Raw genomic sequence first — 22,202 nt, forward strand, 5'->3', positions numbered from 1 at the left:
ATAAAATCACGTCATCAAACGCAACATTTATAAAACTTTATTACTTTACATCATCCATAAACGTGATTTGATTTCTTATTCACGTCTGATTGATTATTAGCAAGTTCCCATTATTCCACGCTCCTTCACAGCGTCATCAAGCTACGCCGTTGTTGTTGTTTTGAACATATCTGTTTTGAATGTGCGCCCTCTAGCGGGGTTCAAACGTCACGGATCACTACTGGTGTATATTACCTCTAAATACCATATTGTGTGCTGTGTTGTCTATGTGTTGACCAATATCTTACCTTTGTGTGCATATTTTTATCTGTTTCAGAGAAACACAGACAATTAAGTGTATTAACAGAGGAGGAATATCCAAATACAGTATGTTCTGGTGAGTATATCTTAATATCCAACCTTCATGTAACTTTTTCATTATATTATCTACTTTTATCGTTTTTTTCTAAACTCTTGCAGGTTTCTATTAGTTATTTTGTGTGACCTTTCTGTATACTCTATAGGCAAAGATGATGCAGACACTAATCTGCAAAACCATGAACCTAACCACGGCAAAATAAGAGCCAACCAAAGACCAAACATCAGTACTGAGAAGCTACAACCTGTTTTTGGACTTGAGGTTGTGAGGCCTGCAAAAGGGTAAGTAATTTCCAGATAATTGAATGATGCTGCCAGAATGATTTATTGGCCTATTATGCCTACCGCTGTACTGGAGCAAATAAATGACAGTTGCACCTCAGTATGCGATCAACCACTTGTGTTTAGCTACTACAGTGGTTGACTGTAGTGTTCACACAACACTAATGATTAACACTGAACACTAACATTTGTATGCCTCTCTGAATCCTGTAAATACTTTCAGTAAAGGACAGCATTACATGGACCTCTGAGTTCTTTTACGTGTAATTCACTAAAACATGTATAATGTATGTTTTCTATGTGCATTGCATGGCAATCTGAACATTTTTCACATTTGGTTTATTTCTGCATGCATGTTGGTGTTGCCTTACACAGTGCTTCCCACAGGATATTGTGGGACTGTGGTTCTGGATGATGTCATGCGGTAATTAACATATTCTTGATGTCATTGCGTCATATTTGCGTTGGCACTTCAGATCCGTTTTGCTTCTACTCTGAACATTATGTATTTTAATACAGCTCACAAAAATGCATTTTTAATAAAACCTTCAGCCATTCTCATGTACATATTTTCTGTTGTCAGTCCTTAGTTATAACCGCAATATCGTCTAACAAAATCACCATACATCGTAAGGAGTGGCGATTTTGTCTATATTATTTTACATAGTGTTTGGGTAACAATGTGCATATTTACAGATGAACTGTGTTTATGTTTATATATTCAAACAGTCAGTAACAGTGACAGGTTTTTAAAAACACTGTCGAATCCACATAATGTGACTTGTATCCAGCAGTTAGACAGAGATGAAAATTGCTCAGCATAAAATGTCATTTCATTTACCAATATTCATTGGCCTTTTATGATCACAGACGATAGGTTCTCAAGGGCAATCCCCTAGCGCTCATCGACACAATGTCGATTGGACAACAAAAAGGGAACACATTTTCTCCCTGCATCCCTCTGCAGGTTCAAAAGAGTAGGATCCCCAGCGTAAGCACACAGTCAAATGGTGTTTACTTTTAAAGGTTTCAGCATACAACTACATGCATGCGCTAGCATACACATAAAAAACGAATGTTAAATCCAACGTTTACATTTTAAGCTGGTTATGCTATGTTAATATTGCTTTTCTGTGGCTCAGTGGTTAGAGCATGATGCCAGCAACGCCAAGGTCATGGGTCGATCCCAGTGGATTGCATATAGTCAGAAACAAATGTATAGTACAATGCAGTGGATGTGGCTTTGGATAAAAGTGTCAGCCACATGCGTAAATGTAATATAGTAATACAATTAATATTGTATGTGTTGTTGTCCATTTGCTTCTTATAAACATATTCATAATTTCTCTGATCTGTGTTCTAATGTTCCTCAGCACCAAAAGCATGTCCAATTCTCCTTGGCCAACATCTGGATTTGGTGATGATACAGCTAAGAATCACATGGGAGACTTGTTTTTTGACAAGGTGCTGATTAAGCAGGAAGTTAGCATTTTTCCCTCAGTTAACAAGAAAAAGAATACAGAGGAAGAGGCTATGAAAAGTGTTGCGCTCGTGGCAAGATGCTTTGAAGATGTCAGTAGTGTTCCACCTGTGCCCAGCATGATGTATCTTCTTCCTGCTTGTCCAAAAACTGCTTTGGTACCAGGGATGGCATCTATAGCTTTTCCAGAGAGGATGGCTAATTGGTCTTGGGTCAAGTCTGAGAAAATACAGAAGATGTGTATTAAGAAAAACAAACCAAGAGAACCTATGGATGTGGAATGGGCATTTTATAACACAAACACAACAAAGAACATGATGTTACTACATTTGGCATGTCCAAGAACTGCCAACATCCCAGGATTTCCATCATTGCTATATCATATGGAACAATCCGGACTTTGGACATGTCCCAAAGTCTCCCTAGACCCTAGTTCATCTTTAAGATATCCAATTATGTGGTCAGATAAAGGCTGTAGTAAAGAAAATGTGGTATTATGGGAGAGACATTTTGGGAAAAGTAAGGAGCAGAGTTTGTTAATATCTTCAATGAAAGGGGATTTAGAAACTGCTGAAAATATGGCTGCATTGACAGTGTCATGTTCTGCAGCATCCAAGCTTTCAGGATTTCCGTGTGTTCCAAAACCAAGTACAGCAAGTATGTTCAGAATTTTACCATGTTGTCCAAAAGTGTCATACATTTCTGGATTTCAATCTGCAAAATTCTATAATTCCACTCAAAATATTGCTGATATGAGTCCATCCAACAATAAAATAATTGCTCATAAGAATCAATCATATTTGAGAGTCCTTTTGTCCCAAGAAGTCATTGATCAATTGAGGGATATGGAGAACATTAAACCGTTCTGCCTTAAGACAACAACATGTCATTCAATTTATCAATGTCCTGTTCGGTTTAAATTTACACAAGATAAAAGTGCCAAAAACAGTACAGCATTATTGATACCATCTTGCTCAAGACAAGCAAGAATTCCTGGATTTCCCTGTGCTCCATGGCTTACGTCTGAAACACAAATAATGTCTGGTATTCAATCAGCTTGTCCACTGAAATCTAAAGCTTCAGGCATTCCCTCTTTACACCTAAGCAAAATTGATAAGGCTTTGGGAAATATTTTCTCTGCAAATGACAAGGTCATTTTAGTACGAAAGTGTTTAATAGAGAAGCCAATTTACCCACCCGAGGAGTTGAGAATTGCTTGTTTTAAAGGAATGCATTATGTTTTGCCAAATTGCGCACCTAAAGCTGGGTGTCCATCTGCACAAAAGGATCCATTAATGGTTTATCTGTCCTATTCTTGTCCCACAGTTTCAATAGTAGCTGGGATGCTATCAGGCAATATATCCAAAGAAGAAAGTCAGTGGTTTGTAAAAGCAACACAATTAGGGGATAAACATCTGAAGGGAAAGATGTATCATCACATACATTCTGTTTCACCCCAGTTCAAAGAAATCAAGGATGAAGTAATCAAAAGAGATATGCTAGCTATAGGACCATCTTGTGCAACCAGTGCTAAATTGCCTGGCTTCCCATCAGCCCCAGAGCTTAACAAAAGTATCTCAACAAGTATGATCTCTACTATCGCACATTGTCCATGTTCTACAAAAATATCAGGCATTCAATCAGTTAACTTGGGAAAAGAGACTGTTGATTCTTCAGCTGCATGGCCTCTTGGGGAGATCATCTCACCTTTGTACAAAATAATCTCAAAGGATGAGTCAAAAATGGAAGGTGCCTCATCATTTAACATGGACCAACTACATTTCCATATTGCTACACTGCCATCTTGTGCAAGGGAGTCAATTGTGCCTGGATTTCCACCCACATATAGCAGCTTACATTCAGCACAAGTTGTTGGCTATAAACAAGAAACTCTGCTTGGTCTGATAGATGTTAAAACAGACCTCCCTAATCCAAACAAGGCTGACCAGGAGAAGACCAATGAGAATATGGTCTCTTCAATTTGCGAGGAAGGACAAAAGGGACTTCTTGAGTAAGTTTAAGACCGTTTTTGTTACATAAAAACTTTGCATTTCTCATTCTGCAATCGGTGGAAAATGCATAAAAAACTTTCCAATTACACCTGTTTCCAGGAAAAGATGTTGCAGAATGTGGCATTCCGTACCAGTCATGCCACTATTACTGACTGTTGAGGAGAGGTGAGTTTTGCTAGAAAGCATAAGACAATGTGAACCTGGGTATTAATTAATTGCTTTGTCTTGGCTTAACTGCATCAAATGCCCTTTACGTCTGCATCTAATGTTTGTGCTATCTGATTCTCTTGAGGTAATAAATTCATAATAGTGTAAAAACTCATGGCATGCCCATTGGTGCTCACTATCAGCAGGTTCATAAAGTACATGCACAACTGTTGAGAAGGACATGTGCATTAAAATAATTAAAAGTCTGATGGAATGAGGCATGCAGTCAGAGTGCTATCTTGTTTTGTTGTACAACCTCAGTTTTGACATATGATAATATGCTTTTTATCCTCAGATTTAAATGTATAAGTGCTCAGATCCCACCTTCTTCCACATGTAAAGAGAATTACAGAGACACTCTGGCTGAAAATGATGAGGTCGATAAGGGTTTATTACAGACATCAAACAAAAGTTCAAACCATCTGATTTATGAACTGCAGAAAGAAGAAAACACTACCGATAGTCTGGTGCTTTACACAGTTAAATATCAAACTGGGGTGCAACAAGGATGTATACCAAACATGACAGATCTTCTTCCAACATGTCCAATGTTCTCTGAGATTTTTGGATGTCCAGTCACATGTCTTTCTAGTCAATATGAAACCATCAAATGGCCGATTGATGTGAACGTAATTTGGGAAAAAACACAAAAACATAAATCTACAAAAAATGTTTTGTTAATGCCATACTTGGAAAAATCCCTCTCAGGGCTACCTATTCTGTACTCATGTCAAAATAAATCAAGAATTCCTGGCTTTGCATCTGCTAAGAGAACCACATATTTAGGAACACATTCCAGGATTAAATTATGTCCATCTTGCCCAGAGATGTCGATTGTGATTGGCACACCTTCACAGTTCATAGTTCCAGAGGACATGTATCATGGAGAGTGGCATAGCATAAAAACATCATTTTTGGAAGAATACACCATACCAAAGCTAATTTTAAATACTGAAATTACAGTTGTGCTTTCTGAGGTCCCTGCAATGATTGTGGCTATGGTCCCATCCTGTCCAAATGTAACACTTATTTATGGTTTCCCTTCTGCATTAAACAGCAAAGAAATTTGTATTCAGCCATGTGAAGAGTCAAGTCAGGATTTTTTTTTATCTACTAATCCAAAAGAGTCTGCAATTGCTGAGATGAAATCGAACAAGGGTGAAAATAAAACGCCTCATGAAACATTAAATTTACAATCTCAAAGGGCTGCACAAATGTTGGATTCCACCCCTGTAGTTCAAATAGATGCAAGCATGTTAGAGATTCTTCCATCCTGTCCACTGTTTTCTAGAATCTGTGGGTGTCCATCTTTAAGGGATCTTCCAGGCAACGAGTGGATAGTTGAAAAGTCTGTAATCTCTTGTGGATTATTGAAAAAGATACCAGCTGGTATTTTGGACACTGGTAAAAATGTCAGTCACTCAAAGTGTATAGCAATGACACCAACATGCCCACAAGCATCATCAATTCCAGGATTTCCTTCTAGACCACATCCTATAGAAGAAATGGAGCCAAGAATGCAAAACATTTATCCCTCTTACCCAATGATTTCCTATATAGCTGGCTGTCAAAGCATCCAGACACCTAACACATCTAAATGGCCTATAAGGACAGCAATGATGTGTTCAAACCAATCGAAACTCCCTGTTGTTGTGGACATGGACACAAGATATACAAAAAACATTTATGGAATGTTTGCATTTGCATCGACATGTCCATCAGTGGTCTGTGCCCCAGGTTTCCCATCTTTGCCCAAGCCAATAATGCTATGCATCCTTCCAACTTGCCCAGAGAAGTCTAAAATTATTGGATTTTCTTCTAAAGAGGAATCAGAGTATTTAGACAGATCAATTGACAAGAAAACACTGTACAGTATACCTCTTAAAAATAAGTCTGTTGCTTTTGTTGAAAGACTAGATTGGATCAATGACTTATCAAAGATAACTTTTCCCTTGGCTCCAACCTGTCCATTACAAACACGTATACCAGGTTTCCCATATGCACCAGAGCACAATGGTAAAATACCTCCAAAAATGACTAATCTTCATCAGTGTGTTCCTAAAATGTCAAAGATCATTGGATTTTCATCAAGTGAGAGAATAAACACAAGATTGTGGCCTAATGGTGAAAAGTCCCTGTTGGAGAAGCCACTGAAAACAAAACCAGAACTACATTTCCAGTTTTCTGTTGATTTGCCATTTAAACAAATCGACAGATGTATTTTGCAGAAAATGTTTTCACTAGTGCCAATCTGCCCGAGAGAAGCTTGCATACAAGGTTTCCCCTCTTTACCGCATGTTAAACTGGATGGTTTCTATCTAAATAAAGAACCAGACATAGTCATCCTTTTGCATTCTTGCCCAAGGCTTTCTTTCAAAGTAGGCATTCCTTCAGTAAGCTCTGTATCTATAGAGGAATCTCAAGTTAGCATGTGGTCATCTCTGAAAATTATGTGGTTTAAAGCACTCAAAGAAAGACCTGTTTTGTCTTTTGGTAATACAAATCAATATGGAGAAAATTTACAAACTATGGTCTTACTTGCACCTATCTGCCCTGATAAGGCACAAAGCTATGGTTTCTCTTGCTCAGAAAGGCCCAAAAAAGAGCACACAGTGACTTCCATTCTGCCACCTCCTCCAGAAGCTCCACTCCCTGCAACTGATGAGATACTTTTCAACAACATGATCACAGAAAGGCAATATGGTCCAGTTAAAGCAGCTCTTGGCGTTGAAGCAGTTCTTGACGTCCCAGACTCTACCATAAGTTTAACCTCTCTATTAGGTTCTCCCAACCAACATATTGAATCTGAAGGCAAATTTACCCAACAGATAGAATCAGAAACAGATCAAATGCGGGGCATTAAAGAAACTGGTAAGGGACTTTCAAAGTAAGGCGAAATGTATGTGAAATTCAAAATGTAAATAGTGTTTGTTTGTTCCTTTATAGATAAGACCTTAAAAACAGAATGTTTTAATGAGGTGCCATTGTTTAAAGGGTGAGTTACAAAGCATGTTTTGTTGTGAAAACACTTGGAAATGAAGTTGTCTGAATTTTTGCATGTTCAATAAGTTGTCTTTGTATTGTTTAGTTGGAAATGGATGGATTCAAGCTTAATATTTTCATAGTATTTATTTTACTTATTATTCAGTCAAGATTTTTACATTTGGAAGGTTTATGCACCATATATCCACAAATATAATTAATGTCGAGATAACTCCTATTGTGTCTTTTAAAATTGTGAATTAAAAGATGCCAATGCATGGTTTGTATCACCTAATATATGTGACTTTATTGTGTCCTAACAATGTTATGTTGTCACTCCAGATTTTATTGATTTTACAAAACATACATTTTGAAGAGAAATTACATAAAAGGTGACTGCATAGATCTTAATTTGAAACCATAAAAGTATAATTGTTTGTATTTTGGGGTTACAATAGTTAGAATGCATTTACAATAATATTACAGCAAAAATTATATTTGGAAAGCATATTGTATACCGAACATAACTTTTTGGAAAATATATATTTTTTCTAACGTCACATTTTAACTCAAGTGTTACTTTCTCTAAGTCATGAGTCGGTCTCAGACACATTAGATACTGTCGATAGCTTCTCTTCTTCTCTTCTTCTGTGGATCAAGAAGACAGGAGCCCTCACATGGCCAGTGAAAATGAGATATATACAGTATATTCTAATGGGGAATCTTTGGTCTTATAAATCTATTATTTTTTTCTGGGCAAATCGTTTTGACTGATGGCAAAGTTTCCTTTTCTATTTTTGATTTAGCATTGTACCGGAGCGCTGCCTACTGGAGTAACGTTACATTTGACTAAATTTGTTGCTTGTTATATTTCCTATTGTATAAACTTCTTACACTTTATAATAAAGCATTGTGTTTTCCATCATATTTCATTTTATTCTAAACAAAATCAGAGCAGTCATGTTGGCTGAATTACATTAATATTTTAAAAATAAAAACGACTGGAAACTTGTGTCATGACATAGTCATATTATTTAATTGAACTTTGTTCAAACCTAAAGCTACATTAAAATAAATAATATGAACTAGGATTGCATGTATTTGATTGAGTGACGCATCAAATATTTTGCTGTTCCATTTCTAATATAACTGGTCTGTGTCCTCACGAGTTCAAACTCCAGTAGAAGTCCGTTCTTTGCGTTTTTGGAATTGAGAAACAGCCTGAGATGGCGACAAAGAAAAAAATAATATGAGTTTCTTATCGAAAATGTATTTCATGTTCCCGTTTTACAGATTATAGAACATAGATTTATTATTGTCATATGTCAATACGTCACCACGCCCCGGCATCCGACATTCTGTGCACTCTTGTTTGCTGTCAAACGAGTGACCACTGCCATTAATGCATCTATACTGTCGCAAAATGAGGTGAAAACTCCCACACGACGTTAATACATTGTAGTTTCATTAAGGTGTGTACATGTCTGTAATTCACTTTGATTATGTGACTAAAATAGGCTTACTCCACGTGTATTAATTTGATTTGGGCTTACTTCAAGTATGACTTTAGCTGGATTAAGATAATCAAAAATCGCTGTTGATGTGGTAGATTTTTAATCTGAGTATTATCTCAAACACTTTCTTGTAGTTTACTTTGTGTTGTTATTTATAACTCATCTATCAGAGTCAGATTACTATCAAATTAAAACATCAAAATATAATAATTTATTCTGTGCTCATTACAATACAAAACAAAGAGGAGTATGCATTTTAATAAGTAAAAACATTTATTTCATTCACAGCACCACTGTTACAGACCCTGAAGGACGTTTCATTATCATAAACATCTCAATAGAAAATAGCCCAGTTACAATATGTAATCTATATGGTCCAAATACTGATGCTCCTTTTTTCAAAAAACTTTTCCGCCACATTTCAAAATTTTCCAGCTGCTGTCATAATTGCTGGCGACTTTAACACAGTTCTCGACCCAACAACAGATAGATCAAACAGTTCTAGTAACAAACGTATTTGGCAGTTTGCTGAAACTATAAAACAGTTCATGAGTGATTTTGGTCTTGGAGATGGTTGGCGACTACAGCACCCCAACAATAAAGAATACATTTTTTTCTCACCGGTACACCATTCATATTCCTGCATTGATTTTTCTCGCTAGTAATTCTATCAAATATTTCAGAATCAAATATACACCCAATAATAATTAGTGATCATGCCCCGGTTACATTTAAATGGAATAGAAATATGTCACATAAACCCATTACCAAATGTCGATTTAATATATCCCTTCTGAAAGACCCAGAATTTGACACTTACTTTAAAAGAGAGTGGGCAAAGTTTCTAGAAATGAATGACACCCCTGAATCATCTCTGTATCTTTTGTGGGAAACAGGGAAAGCAGTACTACAAGGAAAAATTATATCATTATTCCGTCTGCAAAAAAAGAAAGAAAAATGAACAAGCTGAACTGGAACAAAAAATTAAACATCCAGAAGACATCAATATAAATAACCCAACGCAAGATGCACAGAATAAATTAAGAAAATATAAATTCGATCTAAGTGAAATAGTTAATAAACAAATCCATAGGCTGAGACAGTAATACTTTCAACATAGCAACAAATCTGGTAAATATTTGGCAAATTGAATCAAACAAAAAAGGAAAAATCTCAACAGGGAAATCCACCAATTCACAAGAAGAAAAACCAAATCCTCCAACAATTATCTTTTTTATTTTTTCGCCTTCATGGCGTTTAACTTTTATTGCCATGTAGTGTTGATCAATTCATCATTTCATGTTGCATTTTTATTGGCTACTCAGTAGGCGTAGGTCGTACAATCAAGCTAAATTTCTGACACTGCCAGAAAATGATTGCAGGCTGTCTTTGATCGCAAGACCCTGACAACAGCTGTCTTTCAGTCTCTCGCACTGTACGACGTAGGACCAGTGTTTAGGAGCCACGATCACAGAAATCGCCACAGTTGTCATCTTTTGTCTGGGACAGCCCAAAATCACACAATCTGAACCTGGCTTTAATAAAAAAAAGTTAAATGCCATGGAGGCGAAAGAAAAAAATATAATAACATTGCTCTCTTCCGTTGCCACCTCTTCTTTTTTTCCAGCACACATGAAAAGCACAATTGCCAAAGTGTGATTCATGTTGCTGTGGTTGTTCACAATTTGCGCACACTGATGACGTTTCTAACTTGCTCCGTAACCTAAGAGCCAGGAGATGTCATCGTCGTACAGTGTACATGCATGCCGTTCCCAAGTTTATTAGATCCATGTCGCGCAGTGCGACCTGTCATGAAAGCTCACAGTCTGTAGCAGGCTTTAGTCAGCAGAAGACTGCAGTAGTGCGTAAGTGCATTTACCCTGTTTTACTGTTGCCTAGACTGTTGCCTGTTCTTAGTTAAGATTATTTGTACTTGTGCTTGTTTATTTAATCTACTCATTGGCTTAGTGCTAAGGTGTTAGCGTTTATCTTCCATTGGGTACTGTGTTACTGAAGTCATATTAAGGTGCCGTTAGCATCCTGCGGCCTAACATGCCTCTGTGGTCCAGCTCCAGTAGGACAGTCCTCACAGTTGAGTTGACTGTACCTTGGGAAGAGGCCATTAACGAAGCATTTGAAAGAAAGACTCCGGTATGCCAACTTGGCAGCGGAAGCTGAAGATCGGGAATGAACAGCGAAAGTGTTCCCGGTGGAAGTGGGCTGCAGGGGCTTTGTTTCCAATTCCACTACAAGGCTGCTTAAGAAAGTGGGGTTCAGAGGACAGGCCCGGCCGGTAGTCAAAGAACTTGCCACTGTTGCTGAGAGAAGCAGCTACTGGCTGTGGTTGAAATGTAAGGACGCAATATGGCCTACCACGTGACCACATAATAAAATGGTGTTTTGTGTTGTATTGTTTTGCCATATGGGACCGGGGCACTGAGCTTGCATTAACGGAGCCAGTGGAGCTATACCAGCCTTAGCCAACGGGTTGGTGCGTATGGTTGCGTTGATTGTTGGTAATGTGTTGTAATGTTATGCCATACGGGACCGGGGGCACTGAGCATGCATTAACGGTGCCAGTGGGGCTAGAACAGCCTTAGCCAACAGGGTGGCGTGTATGGTTGAGTTGATTTTGGTAATGCGTTGTAATGGTATGCCATACGGGACCGGGGGCACTGAGCTCACATTAACGGTGTGGGTAGTTGTGGCCTAATGGTTAGAGAGACAGACTCATGATGAGAAGGTTGCCCGTTCAATTCTCAGGGCCGGCGGGTAACGACTGAGGTGCGACTACTCACTACTCACCGGACGGGTTAAATGCAGCGGTCACCATAGCTGACAAATAGGTCACAGAGGACAGGTCCAGTGGAGGATAATCAAGAACTGGCCAGTGGTGCAGAAAGAAGAAGCCAATGGCTGTGGTTTAGGTGGATGGACACAGCATGGTCTGCCAGATGACCTTGTAACAATGCGACACACACCCAGGTCTGATCAACCTGCGGTGGGCCTCCCTTGGCTCAGGGTGTCTTGTGATAAAGGAGCTGAAACACCCAATGAGGCTGAGGTGCACAACTGACGATGTGTCGCATTGATGGGAACCATACAAAGGGCATTATCAGCAGCACCTCACCAAAAGGCATCTTTCACCCAGGATAATGTATGTGATGAAAGTGGGATCACACACACAACTCATGAGATGTCTCTCTAATAATAGCAAGGAAAGGTAAGTATAAATATGCTATGTATTTCTATAATCATTTATCCCCCAAACACAGAGGATGCCTACCCGACGAAACCTCAGACCTCCTTTCCTCTATTCATATTCTTGTCTGCTTCCCCTACTCATTGACTGAGTGCTAAGGTGTTAATGTTTTTCTTCCATTGGGTACTGTGTTACTGAAGTCATATTAAGGTGCCGTTAGCCGCTTGTTACTGCTAGACATTATAGTTTTGCAATTAAAAGCACGGAGCTAGTTTATCACTGTTTGATATGTGGCCCATTCAAGTCGTTCAGGCTTTGTTTTGCTAATCAAGAAGACATGTTTAGCTGTATTCTGTTAGCGCTAATCTCAACACATACTTAAGCGGTGCCTCTGCAGTGTCAGTCCTTGGGTGAAGCCTCCTCGTGTGAACTCCAAAAAGTGTAAAGACCTGCAACTCTTAACTGCACAACTCCACCGAGCAAGGACACTGGCAAGGCACTTTAGTATTTTTGAAATACCTTTACTTACACTTTCCTTGTATACTAACAACATGTGTTTCCAGTTTATTCCTGTACTCCACCGCAGACAGTGAAGTGGAATGGACTCACATCCCCACTGAAAGCATTCTGTTATCACTCCGCTAGAGATCTGTGTATTCCGCTCCGAGTTGTCCATTTCCCGCTCACAGTCTGTGTTCACTGACTCCGCTCACAGCAGATGATGGATAGTCTTATCGACAGGTAGATGAAGTAAATTCACTTTACAGCTAGTGCTTGATCCGATAAAGAAGTATTTGGGTAGTTTGTTTTTAGTATTTGTGTCGGAAATGTTTAAGTGCAGTGGCAGTGTTTTTGGAAGCCTGCTTAAATGATTGAAATCGATCTCTGTGGTCTACACGAACACCACATTCACTGTTCTTAGCCTTCACAAAAATTAGGCAGGAGACTGTGAGAGTTATTTTCAGCAGACAACCCAAAAAATTGTTGGAATTGAATATACCGGGCAGGCTGCTAACTTTAAAACAACCACTTGAAAACAATGCACACCAGACTACAGAGCGCATGAAGGGACAAACATCTTGCGCTTTTTATTTTTATATGCATATTGAGGTAAACTTTGGATATGTACGACGTTGAGGCAGTTCTTCTGACATTTTCAATTTATCCCTAATAATATATAAACATTCAATTCAATTAATAACATGCCAAAGTTGAAAAGGTTAAGAAATATGTAAGTAATAAAAAGATGTGCTAGTGTGCTAGGCCTTTTTATTTTTAATAAAAATTTATAAGAGGGGAGCCATTTTCTTGACATTCTCGACTTGGCATTAAACCTTTTAAGAAATATTTATTGGCAGTCTCAGTTACAGCCATGAAGTTGCATTATTACTATCTATATACATTATACATTTATGCAGTACTAGCCTATTCTTACACTACACACATTACTGTTGGTAACATAAACTATATTACTTTTTTATAATTATTTTTACTGCTCAATAGTTAAATGTGTAATGATTTGGACTACACTGCACTGTCTATTAATGAAACACTATTCAAATAAAATATAATTGTACTCTCAATTCATGTTTAAGGGGAGACTGAGGTGATCTATTGATATTTAAGTATATCACAATTTATACAGAAATAAGATTCAGTGCTGTATTATAAATAAATATACCAATTTACTTATATATACAGTATTTGCTATATAGCGTGGAGGGGCCCCACACATTACCTTTGCACAGGGCCCGAGATTCTGTGCTACGCCCCTCCCCAAGACACAAGGCACAACGCGTTCACTTTCACGTGCATCTCATTCACACATCCCCTTCTACACATCTGTCTGTCTCTGTGGATCTCTGGAACTGCAAGTCAGCTGTGAACAAGACTGACTTCATCCATGCTTTTGCTAGGCAGTCTGACATTCACATACTAGGTCGTACTGAGACACGGATTCGTCCTGTAAACTCAGTCACACCCGCTGCTCTCTCCACAAACTACTCATTCTCTCACTCTCGCTGCCGAAGGGGAGGAGGCACAGGTTTGCTTAAAAACAATAATTGGAAATATTTCCCACTATCTTCATTATGCAACAACTATTCATTTGAATACCACGCTGTTTTTCTAATATTCAGCTTAGTGTTGTTGTAGTTTACCGCCCCCCAGGTCCTCTTCACAACATCATTGAAGAACTAGATGTGCTGCTCTCATCATTTCCAGAGGATGGCAGCCCTCTTGTAGTCTTTGGGAACTTCAACATCCACCCGGAGAAACCCTATGCTTCTGATTTCCACACCCCCACCGCCCCGTTCTTCCTCACGCACCTCGCCACAGCCAGTACTCACAGATCAGGAAACCAGCTTGATCTCATCTACACTCGTAACTACACCACAGATAACATCAGTCACACCTCTTCACATTTTTGACCACTTCTTCATCACTTATAAAAACATGCTCCAAAATGCTCCTACATGCACTACACCTACACCACCACCAGTTAATTTTAGACGGAACCTTCGTTCTCCCCTAGCACGCTCTCTGCTAAAGTGACATCCTCTCTTCCCTCGAACTTCGCATCTCTAGATGCTGACACTGCCACCGATCATTTTATGCTCAACACTTACATCCTATCTAGATAACCTTTGTCCTCTGTCTTCCAGACCAGCTCGCGCCACCCCCTCCTGTCCTTGGCTGTCTGACTTCCTCCGTGAACAACAGAGTACACTCAGGGCTGCGAAAAAGGAAAAGGCGCAAGACCAAGAATCCTGCTGAACTGAGGGACTACCAGTCACCACTCTCCTCTTTTTCTGCTAGTGTCACCACAGCTAAAACTTCTTTCCATACCATCAAGGTGAGTAATGCACCTAATACTCGGCAGCTTTTCAAGACATTTAACTCTCTTTTTGCCCCCCTCCTCCCCCCCACCCACTTCATCTTTAATTGCTGAGGACTTCACTGACTTTTTCACTTAAAAAACATCATCCATCAGCAAGCAGTTTTCAGCACCTCTGACCTCGGTACACACTACCCTAACGTCAGACATTGAACTCTCCTCTTTCGCCCCACTCACTGACACTGAAGTCACCAGACTTCTCTCCAGCCACCCCACCATCTGTCCCATCAACCCAATCCCCTCCCTTCTCCTTCAGGCCATATCCAGCACACTCACACCAGCACTCAGCAACATCATCAACACCTCCCTGCTCACCGGCACTTTTCTATCCTTCATTCAAACAGGCTCAGGTCACACCACTACTTAAGAAACCCACATTGGACCCCTCTAGTACCGACAGTTACAGACCTGTCTCTCCTCCCATTTATTGCGAAAACACTTGAAAGGGCAGTTTTCAACCAGGTGTCTTCCTTCCTATCCCAGAATAAACTACTGGACGACAAGCACTCCGGCTTCAAAACAAGCCACTAATGGAGGGGCTCGTTGTCCACTGCTCACCACTTGATCACTGGGGTCCCTCAGGGATCAATGCTTGGACCACTCCTTTTCTCCATCTACACGACATCATTGGGGACCCATCATACAGGCACATGGCTTCTCCTATCTCTGTTATGCTGACGACACCCAGATTTACATCTCATTTCACCCAGATGATACCACTGTAGCAGCTTGTATTACAGCCTGCCTAAAAGACTTGCATGAAAGAGCATCACCTCCAGCTGAACCCTGCACAGGGAGAACTACTTGTATTTCCGGCACACCCCACAGTGCAACACGATCTCCCCATCCAACTTGGCAATACCTCCAAAACAGCCAGGAACCTCAGTCATATTTCATGACCAGCTGTCCTTTATTGATCACATTGCAAAGACAGGGCGGTCATGCCTATTTGCAGGCCCTTGTAATCTCAAGGTTGGACTACTGCAATGCTCTTCTTGCTGGTCTTCCTGAAAAGGCTATCAAACCACTCCAGCTGGTTCAGAATGCAGCAGCATGCCTCATCTTCCAAGAGCCCAAAAGGGCTCATGTGACACCCCTTTTCATCTTTCTCCACTGGCTACTGGTTGAAGCCCATATTAGATTCAAGTCACTAATGCTTGCCTAGAGGACTATCACTGGATCTGCACCGGCATACTTTCACACCCTCCTACACTCCTACAACCCATCAAGAACCCTGCGTTCAGCAAACGAGCAGCGTCTAACCTTTCCAATGTTGAGATAGGGTCTAACCTTTCCAATGTTGAATAAGGCATATCGGCATGACCGCGTTGTCCTTTCAATGTGATCATTGAAGGACAGCTGTTCATTGAATATGACTCCGAAGTTCCTGGCTGTTTTGGAAGGAGTGATTGTGGTATTGCCAATTTGGATGGTGAGATCGTGTTGAATCGTGGGGTGTGCCGGAAACACGAGTAGTTCTGTCTTGGCAGGGTTCAGCTGGAGGTGATGCTCTTTCATCCAAGCTGAGATGTCTTCTAAGCAGGCTGTAACACGAGCTGCTATAGTGGTATCGTCTGGGTGAAATGAGATGTAGATCTGGGTGTCGTCAGCATAACAGTGATATAAGAAGCCGTGTGCCCACATGCTGGGTCCCAAGGATGTCGTGTAGATGCACGGTCCAAGCACCGATCCCTGAGGGATGCCAGTGATCATGTGGTGAGCAGTGGACAGCGATCCCCTCCATGAGACCCTGAAGGATCTGCCGGAGAGGTAGGATTTGAACCAGTGAAGAGGAGTGCCTGAGATTCCTAGAGATGACAGGGTTCCTAGCAGTATCTGGTGATTGACCGTGTCAAACGCTGCAGAAAGGTCTAGCAGAATCAGGACTGAGGATTTAGATTCCGCCTTGGCTATCCACAGTGCTTCTGTGAACGATAGCAGTGCAGTCTCAGTGGAGTGGTTTGTTTTGAAGCCAGGCTGCTTGTCATCCAGTAGCTTATTCTGGCATAGGTAGGAAGACACCTGGTTGAAAACTGCCCTTTCAAGTGTTTTTGCAATAAATGGGAGGAGAGAGACAGGTCTGTAACTGTCGGTAGTAGAGGGGCTAATGTGGGTTTCTTAAGTAGGGGCGTGATCAGGGCCTGTTTGAATGTGGATGGAAAAGTGCCGGTGAGCAGGGAGGTGTTGATGATGTGTGTGAGTGCAGGTGTGAGTGTGCTGGATATGGCCTGAAGGAGATGGGAGGGGATTGGGTCAAGGGGACAGGGGTTGGGGTGGCTGTAGAGAAGTCTGGTGACTTCAGTGTCAGTGAGTGGGGCGAAAAAGGAGAGTTCAATGTTTGAAGTGAGGGTAGTGTGCATCGCGGTCTGAGGTGCTGAGAATTGTTTGCTGATGGATGATGTTTTCTCAGTGAAAAATACAGTGAAATCCTCCGCAGTCAAAGATGAGGTGGGCGGGGGAGGAGGGGGCAAAGAAGAGAGTTAAATGTCTTGAAAAGCTTCCGCGTGTTAGGTGCGTTGCTCACCTTGGTGGTATAGAAAGACGTTTTAGCTGTTTTAACACTAGCAGAGAAAGAGGAGAGTAGTGACTGGTAGTCACTTAGGTCAGCAGGATTCTTAGTCTTGCGCCATTTCAGCAGCCCTGAGTGTACTCCGTTGTTCACGGAGGATGTCAGACAGCCAAGGGCAGGAGGGTTGGTGTGAGCTGGTCTGGAAGACAGAGGACAAAGGTTATCTAGACAGGATGTAAGTGTTGAGCTTAAGGTGTTGGTGGCAGTGTCAGCATCTAGAGATGCAAAGTTGGAGGGAAGAGAGGATGTCACTTTAGCAGAGAGGGTGCTAGGGGAGAGAGAGCGAAGGTTCCGTCTAAAATAAACAGGTGGTGGTGTAGGTGTAGTACATGTAGGAAGGGGCATGTTGAAGGTGATGAAGAAGTGGTCAGAAATGTGAAGAGGTGTCACTTGAATGTTATCTGAGAGATCAAGCTGGTTTCCTGAAACATTCTTACAAAGAGCTCCACAGGTATTGTTCTGGCTTTTGTGGAAACTAGTAACTTGGTATTAGCACATATTGTATTATTGCCCCTGTATGACATATCATTTTATTGCTCCCTGAACTCTCTGTAAGTCGCTTTGGATAAAAGTGTCTGCTAAATGACTAAATGTAAATGTACAGCTCTACAACCTATGCCAAACAATAAAGCACCGGGACCTGATGGTTACCCAGCTGAATTCTACAAACACTTTTGGTCAATTCTATCACCACTGTTGATCTGAATGATAAGTGAAGCAAAACAAAAATCTAAATTACCTGCTAACATGAACATAGCGACGATTTCACTCCTGCTTAAACGCAATAAGGATCCGACATTTCCATCAAGCTATCATCCTATTTCTTTGATAAATGTCATTAAAATCACATTCAAATTAAAATCATTGCAAAAGCACTAGCCCACAGATTAGGTAAAATCATACCATCTATTACAGTATACACCTGGATCAAACAGGTTTAATTAAAGGTAGACCAGCAACCACCAACACACATAGACTTTTCAACTTAATATATTACTCTTCACTGAAAAAAGAAAAAAACATTATAGTTACACTTGATGCAGAAAAAACCTTTGGTATGGTCAATTGGAAATTCCTGTTTTCCACATTAGAGAGGTTTGGCTTTGGGGAGTCATTCATAAACTGGATCAAAATCCTGTATACATCACCTTCAGCTATTGTAATCAGAATCAGAAAGAGCTTTATTGCCAAGTGTGCTTGGACACACAAGGAATTTGTCTTAGTGACAGAAGCTTCCAGTGCACATACAGGTTAAAAAAGTGACAAGGCACAGGTAACAAAAACGTAAAAAAATAAATATGTGAGAGACAATACACATTTGACAAAAAGGACAATATTAGACATTGGATATTGGATGTACAGATGTGCTATATACAAATTATACTGTTATATACAAGTTATGCAGGGGAATGTGGATAGCTGAATATTATATCAACAACATATGTATAATAAATATGAGTATATAGTTGTGTTTTGCACGTGTTTTTATTGCACAGTAGAACATTTAACTGTTCAGGAGGTAGATGGCCTGAGGGAAGAAACTTTTCCTATGTGTGACTGTTTTGGTGCTCGGTGCTCTGTAGCGCCGACCAGACGGCAGCAGTTCAAAGAGAAAGTGTGCAGGGTGTGAAGGGTCCAGAGTGATTTTACTCACTCTGGAAGAGTACAGTTCTTCTAGATTGGGGGAGGGTGGTGCCAGTGATTCGCTCAGCAGTCCGGACTATCCGTTGTAGTCTTCGGAGGTCAGTTTTTGCAGCTGAGCCGAACCAGACAGTTATGGAAGTGCAGAGGACGAATTCAGTGACAGCTGAGTAGAACTGTAAGAGCAGCTCCTGTAGCAGGTTGAACTTCCTCAGCTCGCGAAGGAAGTACAGCCTCTGCTGGGCCTTTTTGACAATAGAGTCAATGTGAATGTCCCACTTTAGGTCCTGTGAGATGGTGGTGTCCAGTAACCTAAATGACTCTGCGGCCACAGTGCTGTTCATGATGGTGAGTGGGGGGAGTGCCGGGGTGTTTCTCCTAAAGTCCACTATCATCTCCACTGTTTTTAAGGTGTTTAGCTCCAGGTTGTTATGACTGCACCAGACAGCCAGCTGCTCAACCTCACTTCTGTAAGCAGGCTCATCACCGTCCTGGATGAGGCCAATAACTGTAGTGTCGTCTGCGAACAGCTTGACAGAGGGGTCAGTAGAGGTGCAGTTGTTGGTGTACAGGGAGAAGAGCAGTGGGAAGAGTACACATCCCTGGGGGGACCAGTGCTGATGGTATAGCTGTTGGATGTGAATTTACCAATTCTAACGGCCTGTCTGTCAGAAAGCTGAGGATCCATTGACAGACAGAACTAGGAACAGAGAGCTGGTTTAGTTTGGTCCGGAGGAGTGTTGGGACGATGGTGTTAAAAGGCTGAACTGAAGTCCGCAAACAGGATCCTTGCATAATTCCCTGGTCTGTCCAGATGTTGTAGGGTATAATGCAGTCACATGTTGACTGCATCATCCACAGACCTGTTTGCTCGGTAAGCAAACCGCAGGGGGTCCAGTAAAGGCCCCGTGACCTTTCAGGTTAGCCAACACCAGTCTTTCAAATGACTTCATGGCCACAGATCATTAATCATTAAGTCCTGTGATTTTGGATTTCTTTGGGATGGGAATAATGGTGGAGCATTTGAAGCAGGAAGGGACTTTGCACAGCTCCAGTGATCTGTTGAAGATCTGTGAAAAAATGGGGGCCAGCTGTCAGCACAGGATTTCAGACACGCTGTTGAAACACTGTCTGGGCTTGGAGCTTTCATTCTTTTTTGTTTCCTAAAGACCTGACGCACATTATCTTCACTGATCTGAAGTGCAGACGGGGAGGAGAGGGGGGTAGCTGGAGGTGTTGATGGCTGTGTAGAGAGGTGGTCAGTGTGGGGTGTGAGACCGGGGGTTTCAAATCTACAGTAAAACTCATTCAGGTCATCAGCAAGCTTTTGATTTGCCTCAGTGCTGGGAAATGGTGTCTTGTAGTTTGTAATGTCTTTCAGGCCTTTCCACACCGAGACAGGGTCGTTTGCTGAAAACTGGTTTTCCAGCTTTTTAGTGTAGCTCTTCTTAGCCACTCTAATTTCCATTGTCAGTGTGTTCTTGGCCTGACTGTACAATAATCTGTCCCCACTCCGCATCAGCTTTGGCCTGGTGAAGCTGTCTGAGTTTTGGTGTGAACCATGGTTTGTCGATGTTATATGTTAAATATGTCCTGGTAGGAATGCACATGTCCTGACAGAAACTGATGTATGAAGTTACAGTCTCTGTGAGCTCGTCTAGATCGGTGGCAGCAGCTTCAAAAATACTCCAAACAGTGCAGTCAAAGCAGGCTTTTAAGGCCCGCTCTGCTTCTTTGGTCCATCTCTTTACAGTCCTTACTACTGGCTTAGCAGATTTAAGTTTGTGTCTGTATGTTGGGAGAAGATGAACCAGGCAGTGGTCAGTGAGTCATAAATCTGCTCTGGGGACAGAGCGATATGCATCCTTTATTGTGGTATAGCAGTGGTCCAAAATATAACTGTCTCTGTTGGGGCATGTAATGTGTTGTTTGATATTTGGCAGTTCATATGTGAGTTTTGCTTTATTAAAGTCTCAGAGAATGATTACAACAAAGTCAGGGTGTTGTTATTCTGTGTCTGCGATCTGATCAGCCAGCTGTTGTAGCGCGGCACTCACGTTTACTTGCAAAGGAATGTAAACACTTACGAGAATGAACGAGGAAAACTCCCGCGGTGAGTAGAAAGGCTTACAGTTAATGAAGAGCACTTCTACATCGGAACAGCACACCTTTTTTAACGCTGTTTCATCTGTACACCACCTTTCGTTGATGTAAAAGCACGTCCCACCACCACGCAATTTCCCTCTCGTCCCACCACCACGCAATTTTCTCTCTCTTTGGGAGCTTACGACTGACGTACAGCACCGGCTGATCCTCACCCTCTACCTCCTGGGACAGGACCGCCCCAGTCCGATGCGTCGGTCTGCAAAAGGAAGGGGAGAGCAAAGTCAGGAGAGTGCAATAGCGGGTCGCCACACAGAGCAGCCTTCATTTGGGTGAAAGCCTGCTGGCACTGCTCTTTCCACTGGACCGGATCTGGTGCCTACTTTTTAGTGAGGTCAGTCAGCGGGCTGGTGAGATCCGAATAGTTAGGTACAAACCTTCTATAATATCCCGCCAGCCCCAGAAACTGCCTCACCTCCTTTTTGGTCTTGGGTCTCGGAGAGGTCGCAACTGCTGCCATCTTGTCAATTTGGGGACGCACCTGACCCTGACCCAAGTGGAAGCCCAGATACCTGACCTCCACATGCCCAACTGCACACTTCTTCGGGTTAGCCGTCAGTCTGGCTCCTCTCAGCGAGCCCAGAACTTCCCTCAGATGCTGCATACCTGTATGCCGCTGCCAGTCATTACTATAGATGATGATATCATCCAAGTTAGCAGCAGCATATTCAGCGTGCGGCCGAAGTACGCGGTCCATGAGACACCGAAAGGTGGCCGGAGCTCCGAATAAGCCGAAAGGAAGGGTGACAAACTGATTTAATCCAAACGCCGTGGTGAAAGCCGTTTTTTCTGTGGATAAAGGTGATAAGGGGATCTGCCTGTCATGGCTCTGCTTCACTTAGTCATGATTTTCTTGGTCCTGTAGCAGAGTCATGACAAAGCCTTATGTTTTATGTG

The 22,202-nt window shown here is 41.4% G+C and overlaps 1 protein-coding gene across 1 annotated transcript in view; it reads left to right on the top strand.

Moving 5' to 3' along the window:
• LOC130550388 (uncharacterized) overlaps nt 1-22,202 on the top strand; it is a 105,845-nt gene that overhangs the window by 61,641 nt on the left and 22,002 nt on the right. Inside the window, exons 10-15 of the mRNA XM_057327840.1 lie at nt 317-376; nt 504-639; nt 2,013-4,130; nt 4,231-4,296; nt 4,634-7,209; nt 7,285-7,333. Coding sequence (XP_057183823.1) covers nt 317-376; nt 504-639; nt 2,013-4,130; nt 4,231-4,296; nt 4,634-7,209; nt 7,285-7,333 — 5,005 coding nt within the window. The remainder of the gene's footprint in view (nt 1-316; nt 377-503; nt 640-2,012; nt 4,131-4,230; nt 4,297-4,633; nt 7,210-7,284; nt 7,334-22,202) is intronic.

The sequence above is a fragment of the Triplophysa rosa genome, unplaced genomic scaffold, assembly GCF_024868665.1.
Source record: "Triplophysa rosa unplaced genomic scaffold, Trosa_1v2 scaffold2_ERROPOS903570, whole genome shotgun sequence".
NCBI classification, from domain to species: Eukaryota; Metazoa; Chordata; class Actinopteri; order Cypriniformes; family Nemacheilidae; genus Triplophysa; species Triplophysa rosa.